At 38.5% G+C, this 23182-nt stretch overlaps 1 protein-coding gene across 1 annotated transcript in view; it reads left to right on the plus strand.

The window, feature by feature from the left end:
* Dync1i1 (dynein cytoplasmic 1 intermediate chain 1) overlaps positions 1-23182 on the plus strand; it is a 294624-nt gene that overhangs the window by 66872 nt on the left and 204570 nt on the right. The window contains exon 5 of the mRNA XM_027952799.2: positions 8602-8717. Coding sequence (XP_027808600.1) covers positions 8602-8717 — 116 coding nt within the window. The remainder of the gene's footprint in view (positions 1-8601; positions 8718-23182) is intronic.

A 23182-nucleotide genomic window follows, 5' to 3' on the forward strand; every position in this document is an offset into this window, starting at 1 on the left:
CTTTGCTGGCTGGTTTTATTTGCTGCATTTCATTCTTATTTGCTTTTTGAGGTATATGTTCTATTTCCTCATTCTCCTTGTAGATAGTGTCTTGCTCAAACACTGTGGTTCCTGATAAATCATGTTCACCAGGTAGTTCCTTTACCATTTGTCCAGGACACTATCCCACCCACATAAAATATATATATATAGTATGAGAAAGCAAATGACACTATCTTCCCCCTCATCCTAAAGGGCTCGTCTTTGAAGAAGTTACCCCAATAAATTTTAGAAGCAATACAAGCAGAATCTCTGGCAGTATTTCAATGTACCCTCAGGATTAAATACAGGTGAATAAGCAGGAATGAAAATCCAAATTGAGTGTGGGCCCAATACAGTTATGTTTTATTCCTTGGCCTTTACCTGATGTGGCATCCAGCCAAAGAATTCCCTATCTCTGAGAGCATCTGTTCTTGGTTTTTTTCTGTTTGATTTCCTTGTCTAGAAACTTCCCATTATTGCAATGACCCCTTTTAGCTTCCTGGCTTTTTAGAATGTCGAACTCTGGCTTCTGACCCACCCTCCTGACTCTGCCACCTTATCTGCCCACATTCTTCTCCTGCCACCAGGTCTAGCCAATATGCCTTCAGCACTATATTTTCCTGTTATTGAACACTCTGAAATTGTCATTCAAGATCATATTTTGAGGGTCTTTTGTGAGTCACACTTTTTAAAATTTGGAGACTGTCTTAGATGACCTAGGCGCATTTTAATTCTGGCTTGTCTGTGTCTTGGTACAGGTTCTTAAAATTTTGACATTAAAAAAAATGCTAACAACTTCAGGTTGCTTTTGTCTTATAAAATTATCTATGAATATCTATGATGGGTCAGAAGAGTCATAACTAAGAGATGAGCCTCTGTGAGGATTAGCTGATGGCATCTGTCAAATTTGCAGGGCAGTCCTCTTACTGAGTGCCTTAGCTGTCAAAGCCAACTCTCCAGAACTGATGTGTTCCTCTGAATCCATGGAACACAGTAGTCTTTGCATAATTTTCTTCATGTATCTTAAATATTAAATATATAAACATCTAGTTTGCTGTATAAAATTCACTATTGCCTTAAATCAAGTATCAGAAAGTGAATGGTATAGATAGTGTCTAGCTGAATCAGGAAGAATTTGATGATGTCCATGCTAGTGCTAGGGGACAGGCTCAGGGAATCTGAGCTGTCAGCTGATGAGGTCACTGCCCTTGAATTCATCCTTCCACCAGAAACTTGGTTCCTGCTCAGGACCCATGTCATCAGTGATGATTAATATTCATGAGGAAAGCACTTCTCTGTTTACCACTGGAGAGTAAAGAAAAATTAAGCTTGGGACAGCTGGATATTCCCAGGCCAAGAGTGAAGTTGGATTTCTACCTCACACAACATACAAAAATTAACTCAAAATAGATGAAAGATCTAAATGTAAGAGAGAAAACTCTTAGGAGAACACAGGCATAAGTCTTAGGGAACTTGGAATGGGAAAAGACTTTCTAGATATCTACTAAAAGCAGAGGCAACCAGTAAACAGAGATAAATTGGAGTTCATTAAAACTAAAAAAATTTGCATTTGAAAAGACACCATCAAGGAAGTGGAAGGCAACTCTGAATGAGAATATATTTACAAGTCACATAGCTGATAAGGATCTGTATCCAAAATATTTATGAATTTCTTACAACTAAGCAGTAAAAAGAAACCAATTTAGAAATGGACAAAGAATTTGAATGGGAAAAATAAGCACCTAAGAAAGACAATGGACATCATTAGCATTTGAGAAATTTAAATGAAAAACTGCAATGAGGCACACATCATGCTCACCCGGATGTTATGATTTAAAGAGACAGATGACAGTAAGGTTTGAAGAAGATGAGAAATTAGAACCTTCATAGATTGCTAATGGGGATCTAAAATGATGCAACCACTTTGGAAAACTGGTAATTCCTCAAAAGTTAAAAATAGAATGACTGCATAGCCCAGCAATTCTACATCTAGGCATATACCCAAGGAAATTGAAGCCACATGACCACACAAAAACTTGTACACAAATATTCATAGCAGTATTATTCATAATATCCAAAATGGAAACAATCTAATTTTCTACCTACTGATGAATGGATTAGAAATAATCTATGTCCATACAGAGGAATATTATTCATCAATAAGCAGAAATGGTATGCTGATACATGCAACACCAATGAAACTAAAAAATAAAAAAAAAATAAGTGAAAGAAGTGAGACACAAAAGGCCACATATTACATTATCTCATTTATATGAAAGTAGACAGAAAACAGATCATTAGTTACCAGAGTTTAAGGAAAGGGGAAATGGAATTGACTGCCAGTGGATACGATGTATCTTTTGAAAGGGAAACAGATTATGTAATTAGATAGTGGCCATGGTTGTACAACTCTGTGAATACCCTAAAAACCACTAAATTGTGTACCTTATCTTTTCGTGGTCCTGGGGATTGAATCCAGGGGCACTTTACCACTGAGCCGCATCCCCAGCCCTTTCTATTTTTTACTATAAGACAGGGTCTTGCTCTGTTGCTCAGGCTGGCCTTGACCTTGCAATCCTCCCAAGTACCTGAGATTATAGGCATGCACCTCCATGCTTGCCTTAAAGATTATACTTTAAAGAGGGGAATGTCCTAGTAGGTAAATTTTATTTCCATAAAAGAAAATTACAGCAGTCTTGATCTTAACTCCCTGATCAAAGAGCTCTGCTTCCTTTTGCCTTCCATAGCCAATCGCCTATCCACCCAAGTTCTTGACATGTGAAATTATTTTCCCACTTAAAATCTTCACCTTTATTTGTCAAGGCACTAGGCAGGGGTTTCTGTGAAATCTGGTGTGTTTTCACTAGCCCGCCCCATGTTGGCATGGACCAGTGTCTCTCATATTTCAAGATGCAGGTGCAGTGGCTTCAGAATTGTTCCACTGGGGTGCCCCACTTTTGCAAATACCTCTATGCTTTGCCCATTGTACTGAAAAGAATATTTGAATATTAACAATGTCTTAAAATATCAATAAGTTTTGCCTTCAAATTTATTTGAAATGGAAGACAAACCACATGGTGTACATTTATTGGAATTCCAAGGGTAGTAGACATGTTGCTCATGCTGTTAAATAATAGGAGAGAATCCTTTTCTCAGTGTTTGGAAGTAAGTCTGCATAATAATAACTTTCTCCAGCTTTGGTGGATATTATTACACCATGCTTAAGTTATGCTTTAGGCTTCCTCTTCCCCAGGTAATGAAACTTTGTCAACAGTTAGCAAAGCCATTGTGGGTAGATAGTCAAAATCTCAACTGAACCAGAAACAGAAAAGGGAATGGGGACAGTGACTCATGAAGGGAGCAATTTTTTTCTTGAGGTCAAAGACAAATGGCCAGAATGGGGGTGGGGGGGTTGGATTTTGCTAGTAGTAAGGTAGATATCTTTGCATGCTGAGCAGTTCCAAATACCTTCTCCAACTTATCTTCATTATTTATTCTTTATCAAGACCCATTTCAGAAGAAACATTTAATTTTGGTATAATATGGCCAGCTTACTCAGTGAGTTAACAAGTCCAAAGAGAAAGGAAGATCCACGTCTTTTAAGAGAGCATTCAGTCCCAGCCATGGGAGAAAGGTGGGTCTTTTTTCAAAAAGTCAACTTAGGACAATATCACATGAGGACAATATCAAGTCACTCCTGAGAGACCTGTTGTTCTGTTGCCCAGTATGTCTGGATTCTTTACTTGAGTTCTTAGTTTTAGATCTAGGACAGATGTAAGCTGTTTCTTCACATTTTTTACCCTGCTGTCCTCTTTATCTGACACTCATCTTCTTGCCCTCTCACTTAGGTTGCTTCATAGGGATTCATAAGCTTGGTCCAGGAACATCTTCCTTCTGTTGTGGCACTAAGCCATGTGCCCTGGAATTTGACTAAGAGATGGGGAAGCCCAACTGATTCTAGTAAAACACTGAAGTCTCTCTCTCTCTCTCTCTCTCTCTCTCTCTCTCTCTCTCTCTCTACTGTCTAATATTTCTAAGCCGGTGGTGTTCAACCTTGAGTGGGCACCAGAATTCCTGGAGGTGGTGAGAAAGAGAACATGGGCAGGCTTATTAAAACACAAATCACTCTGTCCCCCCCCCCCAGAGTTTGTGATTCCATAGATTTGGGGTGGGGACTGTGAATTTACTTTAAAACTTCTTCCCAGGTGCCTCTGATGCTGCAGGTCAGGGACCATACTCTGGGAAACCCTGCCCTGGCACTTCTCCAATTTGTATTTTCTCTGTTCTTATTAAGCACAATCACAATTAATCCAAATAGATGAGACTTACATAATTTTTAGGTGATATTGATTTTTTGTGTGTTCTTATATAAAATTCTATAAATTTAGTTTAGTAATTAAAAAATTCACTAAAGTCTATTATTTTGGGATGAATTATCAAGATAAAAATATGTAGTATGATTTGATTAAAAAAATGCTACAACAGTCAGGATGCAGATCATTAAGTCTCAGTTTATACTTTTATAATATTTCTTCTGCCTTTTAACCTCTTTTCTTTCCCCCTCTCTCCCTTCCTTCCTCCAACACTTATTTAGTACTCTCTCTGTATCTGACACTTAACCAAGCCCCAGGCTACAGAGATAGATTAGTAAGGGATAAAAAGTAAGTTTGCAGCCAAGACAGAAAGACAGACATGAAAAGCAAGTGAATACAGTGATATGTGTCATGGGCTGTAGCAGAAGTGAGGATGTGTACCACAGTGTACAGGCACAGCACGGGCTATGCAGGAGGGGTGGCAGGATGGCAGGAAAGATGTCCACAGAGCCTGAACTGAGAAGCCAGCATGGAACTTATAGTCTAATCAGAAGGAATGGGAATTATAATAGTATTAATAGTACAGCAATCCCTCCCCTTTGCTCAGTTGTTTAACTTGCACCTTTAAATAAAAGAATTATGAGCTGGTAAAGCCTTGAGTAAAAAATAAGAAACATGATACTTAAAAGTTCATACTTTAAAAGAAAATAACTAGTACATACTTCAACTGTTAGACATAGTTATTTAATAACTTTGTCGGCTGATAAATTGTAGAAATATTTTAGGGAAATTGAAGAAGGTCTATATTACAAGATTGTAACACATGTGTTCTGGATCAACTGAGACTGGCAGACCCTGGGGCGGTGCAGTGGAAGGCCATCAGTGAGGGAGGACTCAGTGGCAGAGCAGGAGGAAAATCTTTCTTGTGAAAGGGCGCCATCTTCTGGCCAGCCTTTCTGGGATGGCTGGGACATGGGCTTATCTCAGAAACAGATTCATTATGCTCTGGTCATCTACTCCAAGACACTTCTCAGGAATCCTTTCTTCTGCTTATAAAACGAACACATGTTCTGGACCTCTACTATGTTAGATTGCAATAATGGTGGCTGCATGAATGGGTGGTTAGGAGGCAGTAGAAAAAAAAATAGCAGGGAAGAGAATCAGCACGTCACCCTTTTGAAGCACCGGCCCTTGGAATTACTGTTGAATAGAGCTAAGGCCTGGGTCTTTTCACTTGCAACCCTTGCAATTTCGAGCACAATTCTTAGCATCACTGAGCCTCAGGGCTTTGCTTTTTTGTTTTTGTTTTTTTGTCTGTGAAGTTGGAATATGATATGAAATTTTAATAAGGACAAAACAAGATAAAAGTGTGAAAAGTTTGTAACATATTATTACTAAAACGACAGCAAAATAGCCACACACAAAAAAATCATTTAATATGAATGCAGTTTAATCAATCTGGACATTATATGGAAAAATACAGTTATCTGCCAGTATGCTTAAAAGTATTACAATGAGTTGCTCTACAGTTATAAATTATTTCAGACAGACTCACCCTCAAGCCTAAGAACCACAAATTTATCAATGTGTCAACCAGTCCACGTACTGGGAGAATCATATGACAGCAACTCAGCTTTTATTTATATTTAGTGGCTTGGGTTGAGTTGGAATCTTGAACTCAAAAACACAGCATCCTTGAGAAAAGGGCTAGAATGTTATAATTATTGAAATTATTCAATTATTATTGAAACAAGAAAATATTTTTAGTGGAATAAACTCATTCATGCTAAGTTTTGCAAAAAAGGAAGTTTCACAGTTATATTTTTAGTGAATGTAAAAGCTAAATGGACCATTTCAAGCAGCCTGAACCTATATATGTGCCCGTATAAAAAGAAAAATGGAAAAGTGTGATCCCTATATTTTATCATCAGGGATAATCTTCAACTCTACTGCCTTAAAAAACCATGAATTTAGAATATTCATGAATCTACCTTCTCTAATTTTTAATGAATATATGATTATTATAATTTTAGTCAAAAAGATAAACTAAAATAGAGCTGCTTGAGCCAAGAGTCACTTGTGAGATGACAGACACCAAACTACATGCTTTGCAAGTATTAGCTTGTCTGATCCTCACAACTCAGGACCCATTTTACAGACAAGAAGCATGAGGCTTAGAGGGTTGTCACTGGTCTGGGGCTTTCACCTATCATTCATTCAGAGCAGGGCTTAGAACCCAGTTTCTAAATGAGATCCTTATGCTTTGCTACTTTACTAGTTGATTTTTCATTTTCCATGATGGATTGCAAGTTACAGTCAGCCTCCTACTGCCCAGAGCCTATATCTTGTCACTCAGCAAGACAGTACCTTCAGTGAGATGTCCTCAAATCCCTGCCTCCAGGTATAGGTATAATTGAACCAGAACCTAGAAATGACTGGCCCTCATACAGATGCCCATGGAAGCTGAGGATCCAGGGTGCTATCTCTGTGTCCGCGATGGCCCTAGATTGAAGCAGTAGAAGTATATTCCTGGACCTTGGCTAAAGACTAACCTACAAGGGCTTCAGAAAGTTTCTGGGCAGTGGAAGGGCAGAGGGGGCTTTGCTTCAAGAAGTCCTGAGGTGTCCATCCATGTTTTCTTATTCACATGCATCAAGAAAGAGCCTTTCCTTCAGGAAGGAAAATAATCTTTTCTTACCCAAGAAGCTTTAAAAATAATAGCTTGAATTTCTTCCTTTGAGACTTTGAGCCTTTTACCTGATTTGATAATTTTGTTGCTAGTACATTTTCTGTGTTTCTCCCTAATTCTATATGAGGGAACTATGTGGGAAGGCTAGGTCCCACCCCAGCCCTCCTGTGCATTCTTGTGGTCCAGAGTTCTAAATGTTGGGCCCTTGTGGCCTGAGCTTGGGGGAATCTCTGGCTACCACCAGCTGGGCAGTTTCTCTCAAAAAGTGTTTGGTCTGTTGGCTTGAATCTGCTTTGTGTACATCTTAGATCTCACCTCAACTGAATTAGTGACTCATAGAAAAGAAGAATTTTTGTTTCTCTAGAATGCTTGGAAATTAATATTGACATTCCTAACTGTGGTATGCTTTCTATCCCATATCTACTAATAATAATTTAAGGAAAAATAAATGAATCTCTGCCATCTGCTAGGAATAATGAATCATGATAGTATGCACAGGGTATGTTTCTATTGATCTTAGAAAGCTAGGAAGTGTGGAATTTTGTCTAAATAGTTGCTATACTTTTCTCTATTTTTTCTGTCACAGAGACATACAAATGTGTCTTTGCCTGGAAACATTTAAAAAATAGAATATGTCTAATACTAATACTAAATCTGTATACTAAAGGTAGTGTTCCAGAAATTGTTTTAAGTATGTATGTGTATTAATCATATACATCTAAATATATAATGTATGTGTGGTGAATGGATAATAATACCTAAACATTGCCCATGAAATTTGTATTAAAAAGTACTATGATCTCCATTCACAGATGAAGAAGCTGAGGCACAGAAAGCTTAGTAACTTGTACAAGATGACACAGCAGGCAGTGATGGGGCTGGAACCTCTGTTTACCCACCAGACCAGTCCCCCCATGATTGGCTGTTTCTTGGGTGACCTAGGAGGCACTCCAGGTTTTTGTGGTCTCAAAGAACCCTAGGAAGGAATTTTTCTTGGTGTAAATTGCACCTAGGACTTGGGTCAGTGGTATATATATTTGGGGGATCGATATTATGTTAATCCTGATTCTACTGCCTCTGAGCTGTATGCCCTTGGCATGTTCCCTGAACTGGATCTCACTTTCCTTATCTGTAAAATGGAGATGATAGCTTCTGTCCTTACTTGCACAGAGGGGTCATGAGGACAAATAACATGAGGGATCTCAAGGCACCTGGAAACACTTGAAGTGTTGCATAATCTTTCAGATATGATTTCCTACGTGGTCACAGTTAATTTGGGAATGCCAAGCTACAACTTTATCCGAGACCACATAGTGTGGCCCTCTGCACACATCAGTGCTATATTAACATCTTTCAAATGTGGAAGGTCAGCTTCAGGCTTATCTGACACCATCCCACCAATTTGGGCCAGGGTGGGCCAAGAACCCGAGTGTCAGACAGCTCTGTCATGACCTGCCTATTGTACTGAGAAGTCAAGGTAGTTTGGGAATGGCTTGTTGTCGTGATCTGTTTTATTCCTGATAGCTGTTCTGAGATGAAAGACTTCCTTCTCTAAGTTTTGTCCTTCATTACTTACAGAAGAAGACTGCATAAGCTGGGCGTGTCGAAGGTCACCCAGGTGGATTTCCTGCCCAGGGAAGTAGTGTCCTACTCCAAGGAGACGCAGACCCCTCTTGCCACACATCAGTCTGAAGGTGAACTATTCCTTTTGCTTACTTTACTGATTGTTTCTGCAGTGATTGGGAGTGACATCCTTCTTATTGTTTGCATATCTTACCATAAGCCATCTTCATAGGCTAGAGACACAATGACACAGAGAAAGCCCAAAGCATCTTTTTTCCTGATTTTGAAAGTTCTGGAGAGGGAATTCAGTGATACTCCTCCAAGGGACCCATGAACTTCAAAGTGAATAACTAGTGAGATCACCTTATGTCAAAATTATGTGAGTAGGGTGAAAATCATCAAAGTCCTGTATAAGTGACACTTTGTGAATATTGTAATAAGAGTGTGTACATTCAGATTCATCTTTGCAAGGGTCAGCAAACCCCACAGTCTACCACCTGTTTATAGAAATCAAGTTTTATTGGGATATAGCTACCTCCAGCTATTTACATCTATGTCTCCTTTCTTGCCACAGTGGTCAGATTGAGTAGGCATGAAAGAGAACTTTTGACTCACAAAATATAAAATTTTTCATCCTTTACAGAAAATCTGGTGACCTCTGATTTGCTCGGCAAATTCGGATAACAATACATCATAGTTTCTGACTTTAACTTAAAAATGTTTTCCATGAAAGCTTTACGTAAGTGAATAGGAATTGAACTTCCTACCTCCTTTATGTGTACCAGAAAATACCAACTGAATAATTCACATACAGATCCCAGTGAATCATAAAAAAGTTACTAATAAGAAAAGTTGACAGTTACTTAATAGGGCATTATGTAAAAATGTGGATGTGTAACCGATGTGATTCTGCAATCTGTATTTGGGGTAAAATTGGGAGTTCATAACCAACTTGAATCTAATGTATGAAATATGAAAAAAATAAAAAAAAATAAAGTTATAAAACAACAAAAAAAGAAAAGTTAAAGTTGATAAATCAAAATGCTTCTTAGAATACAGACTACACCAAAGCTCAATTACATTGAAGTAGATGTTGGAGATATGCATACTGAAAATAGAATTGGTGAAAGTCATACTGTTAGAAAGTGACATTGTGTATATAGCAGAGCAAATTCTCTCTTTACTCATCTTCTGTTATAGTTTGGCATAGTAAGGAGGATATTAGAGTTCTTGGTTTGTTGTTGTGGTATAGTAAATAGTCAACAAAAGCCCCAAGAATAAAAATGAGGGCTGGGGATGTGGTTGAAGCGGTAGTGCGCTCACCTGGCATGCGCGGGGCACTGGGTTTGATCCTCAGCACCACATAAAAAAATAAAAATAAAGATGTTGTGTCCACTGAAAACTAAAAAATAAATTGAAAAAAAAAAGGGAAAAAAAGAATAAAAAATGATTAGCATTTCCTGCTTGATTTACAGCAGATATCTAAATCACTGCAGCTCATGCAAGCTGCAAAGATTTTAAATTTCGGTTCTAAACACATATTGTCAAAGGCAAAATGAATCTTAGTCCTTGAAGGTCAGCACTGCCTACAGGCCTTCTGAAAAGCTTTGATCACTACAGGTGTTTGGGGGGCAGTTCCTTGGAAGCAAGGCCTCCATTGTTCAAGCTCTATAGGGAAAAGAATTTTCAAAGCAAACATGTAGCACCCTCTGGTGGTGAAAGTTTGAACAAACCAGTCAACAAAAGAGACCTGTATATTAAAGTGGCAGAAAATACCAAGTTAGAAGAACCTTTGGGAGTTCTATCCATGGGCCTCCAGACAAGAACAGGAAGAGCATTAAAAAACAGCCTCACCACCCAACCAAAACATTTGTTTGAGTTAATTTGCTGCCAGAGGTATTTGCAGAGCTGTAGTTGGAGGTATGTTTATTTAGCCCAAAATTTGACCCATAACATAAAGTTATACAACTGAAACAGGAGAAGGAGTGAATTATTTTTTTTTAAATGTGGGTACTCAAGATATTGGAAATGGTACAGAAATATTTACAAGGGAAGATAAATTAAGGATGAAAAGGCATCAGCTCTAAATTTTTAAACTGGAACACATCAAAAGGAAAAGCCTGTACATTTCATTTTATTACTGCAAAGAGAGCTGGGGAGCCCTCATTATGCTGTGGTCCAAGCAGCAGGAAAGGAGGAATTTATTTCTCAGCTATTGGCAGAAGTTCTTTCTGTTTTGTTAACAAGACCCGTAGAGCTTTCTTGTGGTGATAGACATTTAGATGGTTCAAATTCCACATTACAGATTTGAACCCAAAGCTAGCTACCGTAGCTCTTGACATTAAAGCCATCCCTGATGGGTTTGGACAGAAAAACCCTTAGATTTGGGTTCAGCGGATTGTACTGTCACCACAGGCATTGACTTGACCTTTGGCTGCCTGTTGAGATGCCTGGCACCCGCCTCTCACCTGCTGTGTGAAGGCAGCTGGCAGGAGGAGAGGGCGCAGCGAAGAAAGTCAGCAGCGAGGTCCTTCCACGCGGCAGATTTGAGTTGGCTTTCCAATTGGGGTTTGAGCCATGGCAGTGTTTATATGACAACTGCAGCCTTTCAGAGGCAGGAACACCAACTACTGGGTTTTAGGACACAGTGAGGGTCTTGGGTGGATAATGTTTGAAGCTGCTGTATATATAAAATCCACTTTACTGCTCATAATATATGAAATCCTGATGATTATTTTTTTAAGTCACTGTTTGACCGTGGACAGTTTAATGATATTCAAACTGGTGATCTCAGAGCACTGATTTTGTTCTACTTCTAATGGAGTTCAAATGTAGTCACTTCCTACATATTTCCATTTTATTATTTTTTTTAATGAAGGAGAAGGTACTTTGGATATGCCAAGCTTAAGCCTCCTTTTTCTGTGTGCTCCGTAATGAACATACTCTTCATACTGGCATTAACTTGGGATATAATGATCCGTTTTTGATAAATACTCCAAAAAAATGATTTAAACTAGAAAGATTTCAAAATACAGTCTCTAATGAATACTGTTCTTTCAAATAAGTTAGACCTTCCTTGTCTGCTTAGGTCATTAGTTGTAGGGAAAGGAGCCCTGAGAAATAGAGAACACTGATTTGGAGCAGGCTATCTCTACCCCCCAAACATTTTAAACACATGCTTTTTATTTCCAAGTAGTAAGGAAAGGAAAAAAAAATGGTTCCCTGCCAAATTGCCTCTGCTTTGCTTATTATAATATTTCCCTGGATTGTCCATGAGATCCTGGGGTTAGGGAGCCAGTCTTCTGTGTGTTTATTATAGTGAGTAAGTGACTGGCTCCTAATAGGCACCCCACAAAGCTGTTGAGTGACAAAGATGTTGCCTGGCATCTCTAGCAGCTCCAGGTTCTGTGTGGCTCCCAGGTATGAGAGTTTCCCTACCTGCTGGAAAGACCCCAGCCAAGCTGAGTGGGAAGGAAACTTCTGCAACCTGTTGATCGTGTTGAAGAGTTCTCTGAATGGCCTCTCTTCTTCCTGGATCTTACAAAGGGGAACTTTGTCATCACATTTTATCCACTGCCTCCCTGTTCTTCCCTCTTATACCCTGTTTCTTCTACCCAAGAAATATCAAACTGCTTGCATTTTTCCAGGGTATCCTGCAGGCTCATGCCTTGGTACATTGACGCATTCTGTGTTCCCTTCCTCAAATGGCATCTCTCCCATGTGCCTTCCTTCAGGAGTGTGTTCAGTGGCCAGTTCTCCTTGGTAATTCCTCTTCTGGTTGACGTTTCCCTCGAGCTGCTGGTATAATCTGTTTCCCCCTTATCACACTGTATTTAATTATTATTTATATGTGTACCTTTTAGTCTGTGATTTCCTAGAGGGCAGGATGTGTGTTCTTTACCTTTATACCCAACACAGTCCCTGGCTGAAAGAAGGTGCTTACTAAACATTGATGCAAAAATGAAGAATGAGGTGATACTAGAGTACTAAAGCTATAGAAACCGCACACAGAGAGATGGAAGAAGGAAGAGGAAATACTGTATATCAGCGAGTATGATCCATGCATTAAGGCTGCTCTGGTTTTCTGACATTCATATGGAAAAATCATGTGGGTGAGATTCTGTGGTGAGGGGAGGTCCTGTTTCTGTTTCAGTCAGGCCTCTGTTTCAGGCTGGTGCGGACATTGACTACTCCTGAACATGATAGTTAGGAAAACTGAAGGAGAAAATCACTGAGGCTGCGTGGGTTGGCTCAGGATAGAGCAAAGCAGGCTTTCAAGACTTTACTGTGCAGAGATGCTACTTAATGCAATTTGTGTGTAAAAGAGCTCTGCAGGCAGGTGGCTAAGGAAGGTTCTTGTTTCACGTTTGAACTTTAAAAATATATATTCTCTTTCAGATAGAGAATTGCTATTTTGACTTCCAATCCTCTCTATACTCACTATAGAAGCTGCATACAGAGAAATGGTTGCTATAAGGGAGTTAGAATAGTCTAGCCCAGTAGAAACATGTGTCACTGTTAATTTTAAAAATCTATTTTATTTAATGCCATACATTCAAAAGATTGTTATCTCAGTATATAATCAGTATAAAAATTCTCAAGGAGATATTGCACCTTTTTTTTTTATACGGCATCTTCAAAATCTGGTTTGTGCTTTACACTTGCCGCATACCCAAATTCAGACCAAAATTTTTCATCAAAAATTCTTGAACCAGGGTTGGATCTCAAAACTTTGCAATTAAAAAGTAGATTCACATACTAATGTTGTTCCTAATATGTTAAAAACTTTTCTGACAATTGAATCAGATGTATATTTTAATATTTAAACAATTAATTGCAGTTAAATAAACAAAAAAATATAGTACCTTGGCTACATTAGCCATGTGTCAAGGACTTAGTCACTGCATGAGGCTAGCAGCTCCTGGTCATCATTTCACAGGTTGAGCAACTGGGACCCAGAGAGCCAGCCTGCCCTTCACTTCACCAGGCTGGACAATGGGCTTGGGTGAGAAGACCACCCAGGTTCATAGGAAAGCTGCATGACGGTATTCTGGATTCTCCTCCTTTTTGAGAAATCAGCCATATCCATGCAGGCATCAGATGGTTTGACTGAAGCAAATCTGTCTCCTAGTAAGGCAGCTCAAGCCTCATCGTTTCATCCCAGAAGCCAGTGTGGGAAACCTCTGAGTTCTCCCTTCATAGTTCTGAGTGTAGACATTGGGGATATCCATCCCTTTCACACCACCTTCGTGCTGTCAAAAAGGACCATCAGAGTCCATGCTTGACCTCTTGTCACTTATCTCTCCACCTTTACTGCTCTCTTCTCTCCCCTCTTTCCATATGAGACACACTGGCACTTAAGTTTTAAGTTTTCTCATACCTCCTTTCCTCAAAAGTATAAATTTTTGATTTAAAAAAAAATTGCCAATGTCATTTTTGGAGAATACAAAGGGAAATGTTTTGTTGGAACCTTAAAACTGAAATCAGGCAAGTGTGTGGTGGCAACCTGTGGTGGCATATGAATGCACATTAAAAATTTCTAGTAAGATGATATACAAAGTTGGTAGGAATGATAGTGGGATGAGTTAGACATCATTACCCTAAGTACATGTAGGAAGACATGAATGGTGTGAAAATACTTTGTGTATAATCAGTGACTTGAAAAATTGTGCTCTATATATGTAAAATGAGATGAATTGCATTCTGCCATCATATATAACAAATTAGAATAAATAAATAATTTTTTTAAAGATGATATACATACTAACCCTATTTTTAGTCTCTGTTGCATGATAACAATAGACTGTTCCAGAGCATTATTGACACCTGATTTATTTTTCTTTCTTAAAATATGCCTGATATTTACCCTTTGACACTTGTTTAAAGTATTAATTCTTTTTCAGAACAAACTATAGAGCCCCCAGGCCCTTGTTAACAAAGGTCTGAGATTGGGGGACCCTCTCCTGGGATATTAGCTTTCTTTAAAAAAGTTAATTTTAAATCATCTTGGCAAGTCTCCTTGGAATTTAAATATCAGATAGAAACATAGATATTACAGACTTTTTGAAAAAGATATTTATATTGAACAGGAAAATTCTTCTTGTTTAATAAAAAAATTATTTTCCCCTCTCTCAACCACTTTTTTAAAAGCTATGGTTAAGAGAGCTTTCATGGTTTAATGCTTGATTTAGATTAAAATCACTGACTAATGCAGTGGTCTTAATATTACAATATTATCATCCTAAAAAGTTTATAAAGCCTCTAATGATAGTACCATTGCAGTACAATCAACTCGCAGTAAAACATACTCATTTATCCAGAATATCCTTGTAAATTGGGAAAACAAGATGGAGCTAAATGACAACTAAAAATGAAACTAGAAAAATTAGAAATCCAATAAAAAAGACAAAATGCAGAGCAAGACCTGGTATATGGAGATTCTGTCTTATTCCCTATGCTTCCTTAATGTGTAGTTCTATAGAAAGAGGAAAGACCTAGAGAAGCTTGGCCTGAGAATACCATGTGAACTTCAGTCTCAAAATAAGATTATAACTTGATTGTGGTTCTGGATTTAGGAACACTGGAAAATGAGTAGTTTAATATTAGAAAGACTGGGAATTTTCTGTTTAACCATGAATTACCCAGTTAATTAACCAACATGAATTACCCAGTTAATTAATCACATTTTTAAAGTAGCTGACTTCAGCATTTAATTTTTTTTTTTTTTTTTTTTTTTTTTTTTTTTTTGGTATATTCATGGGTTTCAGAAGTAGAAGGCTTTGCAGAAAACAAAAGAGAGGTCATGGTATAGGAGGTGGAAAGAAGTGCTTCAGAATTCATCATTTCAATGTTAGAAACTATAGTCAATATAGTAAGAGTCTAAGTAAGAGTTTGAATATAAGGATATTCCCAAACTCGCAGAATCAACATGAAGATCGGTAAAACCAGGCCCAGATGATAGGTAGAAACCAAAAGAAGCTAGTCAGACACCAAAGTCATAGCAAAATGTAAAGTTTTCAGAAAATTTGTGACTGTTAAACCTAGGAGAGGCATGACTAAGCAGGAGAGGAAAATCCAGAATAAGCAGCTATTCTAGCAAAGAGAGAAAGGATCAAAATGATGAACTGGCTGACTCTTCTTTCAAGATATGGTCTAATATTGGGCATTTGGGTTGTTCTCCAGTTGGAGACTAGCCAGGGAAACCTTAGATAAGGAAACTGAGCCTTTGTATAGCCTATGTTATTGCTACTGTAGACACTCAGCAAGCACTTATGCAGCTTGACACAGGAGGATGATGGACATTATAGAACAGGTCAACTCTTTCACCTAATCACTAGAGCCTTCTTTAGTGCATAACTTTTGATGATATAGAAACACCCTGTCACTCCAGATGCTGGGCACAGTGGTGCATGCCTGTATTCCCAATGGCTTGGGAGGCTGAGACAGGAATATTGTGAGTTCAAAGCCAGCTTCAGCAAAAGCTAAGCAACAGAGTGAGACCCTTGTCTATAACTAAAATACCAAAAAAAAAAAAAAAGAAAGAAAGAAAGAAAAAGAAAAAAAAGAAATACCATGTCCAGATATATTTTTAAAGTTCCCTCCATCTACTTTTCCCCCAAACCTTTTGCCACCTGTGTTCACTTTAACCTGGATTTCTCAGTTAATGCATCAATCACTATCCATGGATAATTACAGAGCCTTTTCTCATACAGTCTGTTCTTCTAAACAGAGTGGGCTTTGAGATATGCTAGTCAAAGCTCTTTTCCTCTAGTAGAATCACAATGGCTTTCCTTCTGCACTGAACTTCAGGCCTCATATAAGAGGTTCTACATTTAGCAGTCTATGTTTGGCTTGAGCCAACATGCCACTTAGACCTTCCCACAGTCTAGGCCCAGATGTTTGCTCTTCAGACAGGTAGTCACAGGTCATTTCTGTTTAGGCTAAGGGAGAGGTGACCAGTACAAGTAAGAACACTGGGAGTCTGAGCAGCAGCTGGCTCATGGCTTGTTCATTGCAGCCCAGCATAGAGTGCTTGACCAGTTGTAGAGGAAACCATGCCTTCACCTGACTTAATGGCCAGTGATTCATATCAATGTGATTCATGTCACTGTGATTCATAATGTAGTTTGTTTTCCAGAGTCTTCTGGCATCTCTTCGTCAAGGCTCATTCTCTACTCAGGCCCCTGAGCAAACTGACCTGTCTTTTTTAAAGGGAGAGTGATAATACAGTGAAGAGGTTACACTATTGTTCTAAAATCTGAGGACCTCAGCTGTGATTCTCCTTTTAGGAAGAGTTTGATTTGCCCCAACACTTGGGGTACCATTGCATCAGCTGGACCATAATATCAAAGTGGAATGGCCACATTAAAGTAGAAATCTTTTGAATTACCTCGTGAATGAAATGAATAAATACATGCAAATGTTGAATATCTTTCTTACAAAAGCCAAAATAGCCCACCAAGCAGAGAACTATTATTCACTACATACCTGAGCATTTACCAGGCCACTAGACCCATGGAAACTTTCCTGGAGTATGGCTGCTTCCTATATTTTCAAAGAATTTTTCCACATTTTCTGGCCTGCACATGTCTTAACTAGGTTTTGAAGGTACCAGCTACAGTATACACTTCAGGTCCTATAAACATGATGCCTCATGTTCAGAATGAGAAGGTCAAGATCTAAGGATAGAGCAAGAGAGCTGGGTCAATCCTAGTGCAAGATTGTTAAGATTTGGATCTGAAGTGTCCCCCAAGAACTTATTTGTTGAAAACTTGGTCTCCATTACAGCCATGTACAGTGGTGGGGCTTTTGGAAAGTGGTGGGATCATGAGGACTCTGACTTCATCAGCGGACTAGTCCATTGGTGGCTACTTGGACAACTAGGAAGTGGTGGAAACTGTAGGTAGGTAGGGCATAGAGAGAGGTAGTAGGTCACTGGGTTCATGCCCTTAGGAACTATTACTTGTCCCCAGTTCAGTTCTGTTGTCTGAGCTTCCTGGCTGCCATAAGCTGACAGCTTTCCTTTGCCACACTGTTCCTCCATAATGTTCTGTCTCACTTCAGGCCAAGAGCAATGGAGCCAGCTAACCATAGATGAAATCTCTGAAACCATAATCCCAAATAAATATTTCCTCCTTTAATTTCTTTATGTCAGGTATTTTGGTCACAGCAATAAAAAACAAACAAACAAAAAGCTAACATAAGGATGATGAAAATGCAGAGAGAAAGATGAGACTTCTTTGACTCTCCATCAAAATTCAGTACAGAATGTAGTTTGGGGGTATTCACCTCCAAGGCCTACATATTTTTGCCACTCCATCCAATTTCCCATGATTTCCTGATTATTGCTGTCACTTTTATGTAAGTTACTGGTAACACTGGCAATTCAACAGACTATTCAGTAACCTCCAGAATTTGAACTTTGTGTTTGGGGAAAACATTTTCTGTAAATGTTCCTCAAAACTGGAGAATCCCTTCTGGGTCTAGGCCTTGAGCTAAAATACAAAGATTTGAACTTCTCATCTACTTCTTTGGCTGTCCAGGCCCAATAGTAGTGGTCATCACACCCTAGTGTCTTTAAATTCTTTATACCACTCACGTTATTCCATAGCAATGACAACTTGATACCCTAAAGTCTTCCTTTACAATGGACATTCATTAAAGATCTCCACAGGGAAAAAAACATTATTTAACTGTTTGTTATGGTTGATGGGTTCCCATTCTTGAACTCTAACTGAATTTTCATATTCTTTAACATCAACCAAAACAGATAACCAACACCAATTCCCCAAGTGACTGTCTTTTGATACTAGTTCTATACCATTGGGTTTATAATTACCAGCAATAGAAACTAATTCTGGGTAACATGAAGAAAAAATTAATTTGAGGTGAGGTGGTAGAAGATACTTGAGAGAATTAATGAAAAATTCAGAGAATTAGGCTTGAAATAGGAAGGAAGTTAGGCAGCTGTTCTGGACTGAATTCTATCCCCTCAAAATTCATGTGTTGAAGCCCCAATTCCAAAACAACTGTATTTAGAGACAAAGTCCTTAGGACATAATTTAAGTTAAAGGAAGTCATAATGGTGGGGCCTTGATAGGACTGTTGGCCTTAAAAGATGGCAGAAAAGGATATCTCTCTATTTCTCTCCATATACACAAGCCAAGGAAAGCTATGTGCAGACACAGAGAGAAAGCAGCCACCTGCTAGCCAGGATAAAAGCCCTTACCACAATCTGAGTTGCTCAGCACCTTGATCTTGGCCTTCCCAGCCTCCAGAATTGTGAACAAATAAATTTCTATTCTTCAAGTCTTCTTGTCTATGGGATTCTGTCTTGGCAACCTGAGCAGACTGAGACAGCATCTAACACGACATGGTCACCCCCTTCACCAGCCTGGTTAGAAGATCTGAACCTCTGGACTTCCTGTCATTGTACACTGAACTTCATCTCATAACTTGAACTCTGTGGTCACTGTTGCCTTGAAAACCTCCAACTCCTCCTTAACAAGGCTCTCTGGAGACTTCAAGAGCTAGAAACCCATTAGCTAGGCCTAAGTAACCAGGTACTGCAGCAGCGATGGACAAGGCAGAGAAATAACCTCCCCACCCACTGTATAGCTTCCATAATGTCTGGGGCGACTATGACTCTGCTTTTAACCTATTTTGGTACATTCCTCTCCAAAAAGGGTGTTTGGATGCTGGGTGGCTAAAAATGTATATTGGAAAAATGCTTTCTTTGGTGTAAGAAGAAAAAGGGATGCAAAGAAAAAATAATATTTATTATGTGCCTGGCACACTCATATACATTATTGGACTTATAGTGTTGCTGCAGAATTTACTCACCTTATAAATCAGAAGTGCAGAGAGATTTCAGCTCCTTTATTTTGTCTGCAGCTGTCTACAATACTACTGGTTGTCAGGGGAAAATGTATGAAATAAACAACCTTAGTCCACTCTTTTATTTTTAACAGTCTCTGTTAGTATGTTCCATTAATCTTGGGTGGAAATGCTCAAACTTTCATAAAGCCTCACCCTCACCTTTCCTTAGATCATGGCCAAGTGTAGATGGGTGAGAGGTGAGGTATACATGATCCCATGGCCTTGGTGGAGTTGAGAGGATGAGAGGAACTCTGACCTTGTACCAGTCCTTGGTTGCTTGCTAGCTACATCTACTGCTAACTGACATGATATTCTTCATCCACCTTGGTAATAGCACCCAGTGCTAAATCCTGCAGCTGATGAACTTGTGATCTCTTCTTTTGGCAAGGTTCCTGGAGAATACTGGCCATCTTCCTCCTGATGGCTTGGTGTCCTCTCAGTTTTCATTGTTTCCAGACCCCAAATCCATATCCCATCCTCCATCCAGCCCTTTGCCTAGAAGTCTACATTCAGCCCATATTTTTACCCACCACAGCCAACCCCTTGGCAGACTGAGTATTGATTCATTGTCCATGCCTCAAAATTTCTGAGGGAAGCACTTACCAGTTTTTCTTTCTGTCTTATCATGCCAACTACCCCAGCAAGGCTCAAGCTGTCTTGAGGTGAATGAGACCTGTCATGTAATGGTCTCCTCCCAATTTCTAAGCAAGAAGTTGTTTCTGCTTATCTCTCTTCATCAATGACACAAACAAGAATGCCAGGACTAAATAATATTATAATAGGCCTTTTGTTCCCAGAATAATAATAATTCATATGTTACTTAGTTCAAAAAGTCTACAAAGATTTCACTTCCAGCATGGCAGCATGAGATTCTCCATGGATCTCTTTCCCAGTAAACTGCTACAAATTATAAACACACACACACACACACACACATACATATTTAAAATTTCTAAAAATGGTCCTAAGAGCGTACAGCAGATAAAATAAAAATCATGAGGAAACTCACTAAAAATTGGTAAAAACAGGAAGAGTTTGTGATGTTTAAACTATAGTCCATTCTCTTCCTCCTTACTCCCAATAAAGTTTTAAGGAAACTCCAATTCAGGTGGGCTGCCTGTGCCTCCAGCTCCCTATTGGAGGGTTATGGTATCTTCCTGGGAGGTGCAGAATAAATAACATTTCTTATTCTATCCCTAGCTAGCTACCTAGAACAGAGGCTAAGTTCCAGGAAAGTGTGACTGTGAGGTCAGGGGTGTTCTTCTTCAGCCCTGACCTGATTTGAGAGATGGAGGCTTTATTTTGGGTTCCAGGATGCTGAGAATAATGGGGCCCAGTTGCTTTCACCCAAACTCATGTGTAAAGCAGAGGTCTATGTTGAGAGAGGCAAGCTGTGTTGACTAGAGGCTACTGCTGTATCCTACTCGTTCACAATCCAGCTCTTAAAGTAGAAGTGTCCTTCAGAGAGAAATGTCTAACCTGCCCTCTGCAAGCTCCAGAGTCTTGTCTCAAAGATTTTGCTGAGAGAGAGAGGGATGGGGGGATGTGTGAAGGCCATAAAACAGAGAGCACAAAATCTATCCTAAGGAAGCTGACTTAAATTGCTATAAATTTACAAATGTTCAAGCCTAAGGACATTCTCAAAACAATCATGGTTCTGGTGTAAGGCAATTAAGAGGGTACTGGTAAATGTGTTAGGTATACAATCTAAAACATAGAAAGAACCAGGGAAAGAGATAACTAACAACAAATTTTAAAGACTAATCTCAATGGACTGGGGGTATATCTCAGTCTATTATCTCAGTAGTAGAGTGCTTGCCTAGCATACACAAGGCCCTAGGTTCCATACTAGCCCCAGAAACCAACTAATGAACAAACAAAAAAACTGCTGTCAATGAGCCTGAATTTAATGGGATTTGTGGAGAAATCTGTGCCCAAGAACATTGGTGAAAAAAATAAAGCAACTAGTCAGAAATTAGTGAACTTGATAGGAGATGTAATTTAGGAAAAGGACTGTAAAAACCTGTTATTCCAGAATGACTATGCATATACCCAAGACTGGACTCTTCAAGGAGCAATGTCTAGGCTTTATACTATGAGGGAGACAGAACAGATTTCACTAAAATAATCCACCAAGTCACTGAACAAATAAATAAGCAAATAACAATTACAAACCTGGGTGTAGGTGTGATGTGACCAGTACTGAAAGTTGCTATAATAGATAAATTGATAGGGCACAATAAGCCAGTTTCCAACAAAAAATTTTGAAGCATACAAAGAAACCAGAAAGTATGACCCATACATGGATAGGGGCAGGAAGTGGGCAACAGAAACTATATGTGAGGGCAACCAGATATTTTTGAGACTCCAAAGTAGTGTGCATGTTTGTGTTTTCAAAAAACTAAAGGAAACCATGATTAAATAAGTAAATGAAGGTATGATTACCATATTTCATCAGAGATTATCAATAAAGATGGAATTATGTATTTATGTAAAAGAACCAAGCGTAAATTCTGCAATTCGATACGAAAGCAGAAGTGAAAATTTTATTCATACGGCGTAACAGTACACTTAACTGACAAAAGAAAAACTTAACAAACTTAAAGATAGACTGATAGTGCACAATATGCCAGTCAATAGATTGATAGTGTACAATATGTAAGTTGGAGAAAAAAATAATGAATGAAAAAGAAGCATTTTAGAATAATGTGGGATACAATTAAGCGAATCAATGTACATTCCATGTGAGTGCTGGAAGGATAGGTGAGAAAAACAGGAAAAATATTCCAAAAAATAGATGAAAACATGACAAATTTGTTGAAAACCTTCAATCTACAAACCAAGAGTCTGAAACGGTTCCAAATGGGATAAATGCAGAGTTCAACAGTCACCTCAAAGTATAAATACTGAAAGCCAAAGACCAGGAGAATATCCTGAAAGCAGCAAGAGAAAATGTATCTTCACTTATGAAGGAATCTCCAATGTGATGAATAGCTGACTTATCATCAGAAACAGTGAGGACCAGAAGACAGTGGGAGACATTCAGAGTGCTCAAAGACAAAAACTGTCAGCCAAGAATCATGACCTAGGAAATCCATCTTTCAAAAATGAAGGTGAAATAAAGATATTCCCAGATAATTAATCACTGAGATGATTCATTGCTACAGACCCATCTTACAAGAAAGGCTAAAAGCAAGGAGTCCCAGACACTAATTCAAATCCATAGGAAAAAAACAAAGAACACATATGGAGATTAATAAGTAACTATAATAGACAGTGTAAGTAAATAGTATAAGTAAATATTTTTCTTATTTTTTGTTTTCCATACTTCTGATTTAAAAAAAATAGTTATATAAAACACCATGCATATAATTATGTTGTTGGGCCTATAATATATAAAAATGTAATATATTTTCTAATAACATCACAAAAGAAGTGGGTAGGAGCAAAGCTGCATTTGGACTGAGGAGATGACTATAAATGGTAATTTGAATCCATAGGAACAAATAAAGAGAACCAGGAATAGGAACTATGAAGGTTAAATAATAAAAGCTGTAAGTATATAATTGCTCTCTTCTCTCAGCTTCCTTAAAATATGTACAGTTATAGAAAGTAATAATTATAAATGCATTCTTCAATTTGTGGCACATAGAAATGTACAGCAATAATAGCATTAAAAAAGGGAGAAAAGGAATAGAGCTGTGTGGCTATAATATTT

The sequence above is a fragment of the Marmota flaviventris genome, chromosome 1, assembly GCF_047511675.1.
Source record: "Marmota flaviventris isolate mMarFla1 chromosome 1, mMarFla1.hap1, whole genome shotgun sequence".
NCBI lineage: Eukaryota > Metazoa > Chordata > Mammalia > Rodentia > Sciuridae > Marmota > Marmota flaviventris.